Below are 2791 nucleotides of genomic sequence, written 5' to 3' on the forward strand. Positions count from 1 at the left end.
ATATATTTTGATGACATACTATACTTTTGAATTGTTTTTGATTATTCTATACTAGTATTATAAACTACTACATCTCAAAGAGGCCTTTTGTTTTGGGTCCTTGTTCAGATCGGATGTTTACGTCGAACCCAATTTCAATCAGGAGAGACCGTTTTTGATGAAAGAATATATATTTATTGCCAGGAATACACAAATGAATGTAATGGAGTTTTGGCGATTAGGCCCCGTTGTGCAGGAGTATCATTCGGGAGGGGAGAACCGATCCGATGAAACCCCCCGGGGTCTAGACCCCGGGGAATGACAGCTGTCAGAGGGGGGAGCAGATTTAAAAGGGTTAGCGGAGCGCTATGATAGGCTTGTGAGAATAGAAAGAAGTGATTGGTTAAGCTGGGGAGTGACGCCCCCGATCACTTATTGAGAGGAGAGAGAGTAGTTACATAGAAATAGTAAATGAATGAGTAAAGACGGTCTTCCTGGTTGAACTTGCGCTGAGCTTCATTTATTCACAGATAGCTGATTAACTTTTTAACTTATCTTCTGAGTCCAGACCCTCCTGGTGGTCGACGTATGGATGAACTCTGCTTTGATATTCTTTCCAGATTATGTGTTATATGTGTCCCACTATAATGACAATGAATTTTGTTCAACTCCTCAAAATATATTTTTAAATACTTAACTATAATTTCTTTATACGTTTATTTTTTGAAATATTATTTATTCTATGACTTCAAATATAGTTATTGAACATAAATAGATAGACGTGTGATGAAACAAATGCACACCGAGGCAGTCTTTATTCTAACAGTTTAATAAATGAGGCGGTTCCTTCAGTAGAAAATAAACAGTTGTTCCTGAAGAGTTTCCTGGAGGACAGTGAGGTTATTTAAAAAGCAGGTTTAATACAAAAGGGGGTGTTTGTGCTCAGAGGTCATAGGGCGTCGTAGTCGTCGTCGTCTTCGTGTTTCCTCTTCAGCGAGTCCACCCCCCCGCCCGCCAGGCTGCTGCTGATCAGGAGGCTTTTGGAGCCGATGAGCGACGGATTGATGAGAACGTTAGAGACTCCCGGAGAGGAGGGCGTGGCTGCAGGGGGAGCGGAGGGAGAGGGGTTCATATATATATTCAAGATTCAAGACTTTTATTGTTATGTGTACATAGTGTAGATTTGTCGATGAAACAACAAAATCAAATAGTGCAAGAAGAGTCTACAAGTAATTGGAATATGATATATAGATAAATCATGTGTAGGTTGCAGGACCACCAGAGGAAAGGCTTTAATGTATATATTCACTCACAACAGGTGTGTGTGTTAGATATATGTGTGTTTAAACATACTTTATGCTTTCACTCTATTTCATATATTCTTTTAGAAGGGACTATGTTCAGGTTTGTATTTGACGCTGTTACCCGGTGCCATATCTACCGTCTGAGTTTAGAAAAGTTGTTTGAATTCTTTGAATAGAAATGTCTTTGTAGAGAACACAGAATCAAAGCTTTCTCTGAACCTGGAGGCAGAAACATGTTGTGACGTCAGATGAGTGTTAAAGTGGTTCCTACTGGTCTTGATGGTGGTCTGGGAGGGGGGGATCTGCACGGTGAACCTCTGCCCCGACAGAGTGACGGGGGTCATCACCTTCTGCACCGAGGGGGCTCCTGAGGGGACGAAACACCACGAAGAAAACACCTTAGCTTCAGTTTACACACGTGTGATATGGAACTCACTCCCCCACCCCATCAGAGCCTCTTCCTCCCTCACTCAAACCCACCTGCTCAACCAACCGCTGACCCTCCCCCTAGTTCTGTTTTTTTCTTTACGTATTTTCTTGGTTTTTGTGTTACTCTCTGTCGAAGCGTCTTTGAGTTCCTAGAAAAACGCTATATAAGTGTCATGCATTATTATATATATATATGTGTATGTGTGTGAGGGGTCGTGTGCAGCGATAAATATATATATATGTGATCACGGAGCCCGACGGGAAGCAGACGGTGTGTTATCAAGTACTACCTCTGAAAGTTCCACATTGACCAATCAGAATCGAGTAATCAACTAAACCATGTGATAAATGTCAATAACTTGTAAACACTAGTGTTTTAGAGGAAAGCAGGGATGGGTATCGTTAGGATTTTATCGATACCGGTACCGGTACTGCTTATCGGTATTTTTCGATACTCTTATCGATACTTTTCAATAATTTGGTGTTAATAAACTAAAAAAAGACAAGGCAATGTGCCTGCAAGACTGCACCCAGGTAAACAAAACACATTACCCATGCCAGCAGCTAACCTGCCTGCGAGCCTTCGCTCAGGTCACATTTACACACAGCGAAGCTGAAGCCCGCTAGCACTATTAGCACTATTAGCACTAGCAGATCGCTAGCACCGTTTAAGATTCAATGAGTGTCTCGTTTGCAAATGCTTCATTAAGTTGCTTGTGTCACCCCCTTTACAAGCAACTAATTGAGTACATAGATTGCACCTTGCACTATCGCCACTACATTTTTTTAAAGTGCACCCAGACCTTGGATCGCTTCGCTCTGTCCGCCATGCCTGCGGGAGTCTCACAACAATAATAAGAGCGCTGTTGAGAGAGATGAGGAGTGGCATTTACAGTGGCCAATCAGAGGGGTCTCAAACCGGATACATCACACGGGATGAGGGTTCCCAACCAACCAGAATGGTTTAAAGTTAAACTAAGGAAGTAGACGTAACACATATACCGATAGCAGCACCGTTTGTCCAGCGGCTTAACGGTATACCGATACCGTCCAATCAGGTACCGGTATTGACTTAGTAC

General features: G+C 42.4%; 1 protein-coding gene across 1 annotated transcript; it reads right to left on the reverse strand.

The window, feature by feature from the left end:
• Nucleotides 1–622: 622 nt before the first annotated feature.
• On the reverse strand, nt 623–1708 carry LOC104965131 (transcription initiation factor TFIID subunit 9-like). Its single transcript, XM_010794091.1, has 2 exons — nt 1555–1708; nt 623–1080 (listed from the first exon to the last, which is right to left on the reverse strand). The coding sequence occupies exons 1-2, from the start codon at nt 1625–1627 to the stop codon at nt 929–931; spliced, it is 225 nt and encodes a 74-aa protein (XP_010792393.1). The 5' UTR covers nt 1628–1708; the 3' UTR covers nt 623–928.
• Between the last annotated feature and the right edge of the window lie 1083 nt (nt 1709–2791).

This window comes from Notothenia coriiceps, unplaced genomic scaffold (genome assembly GCF_000735185.1).
Source record: "Notothenia coriiceps isolate Sejong01 unplaced genomic scaffold, NC01 NC01_scaffold00002027, whole genome shotgun sequence".
NCBI classification, from domain to species: Eukaryota; Metazoa; Chordata; class Actinopteri; order Perciformes; family Nototheniidae; genus Notothenia; species Notothenia coriiceps.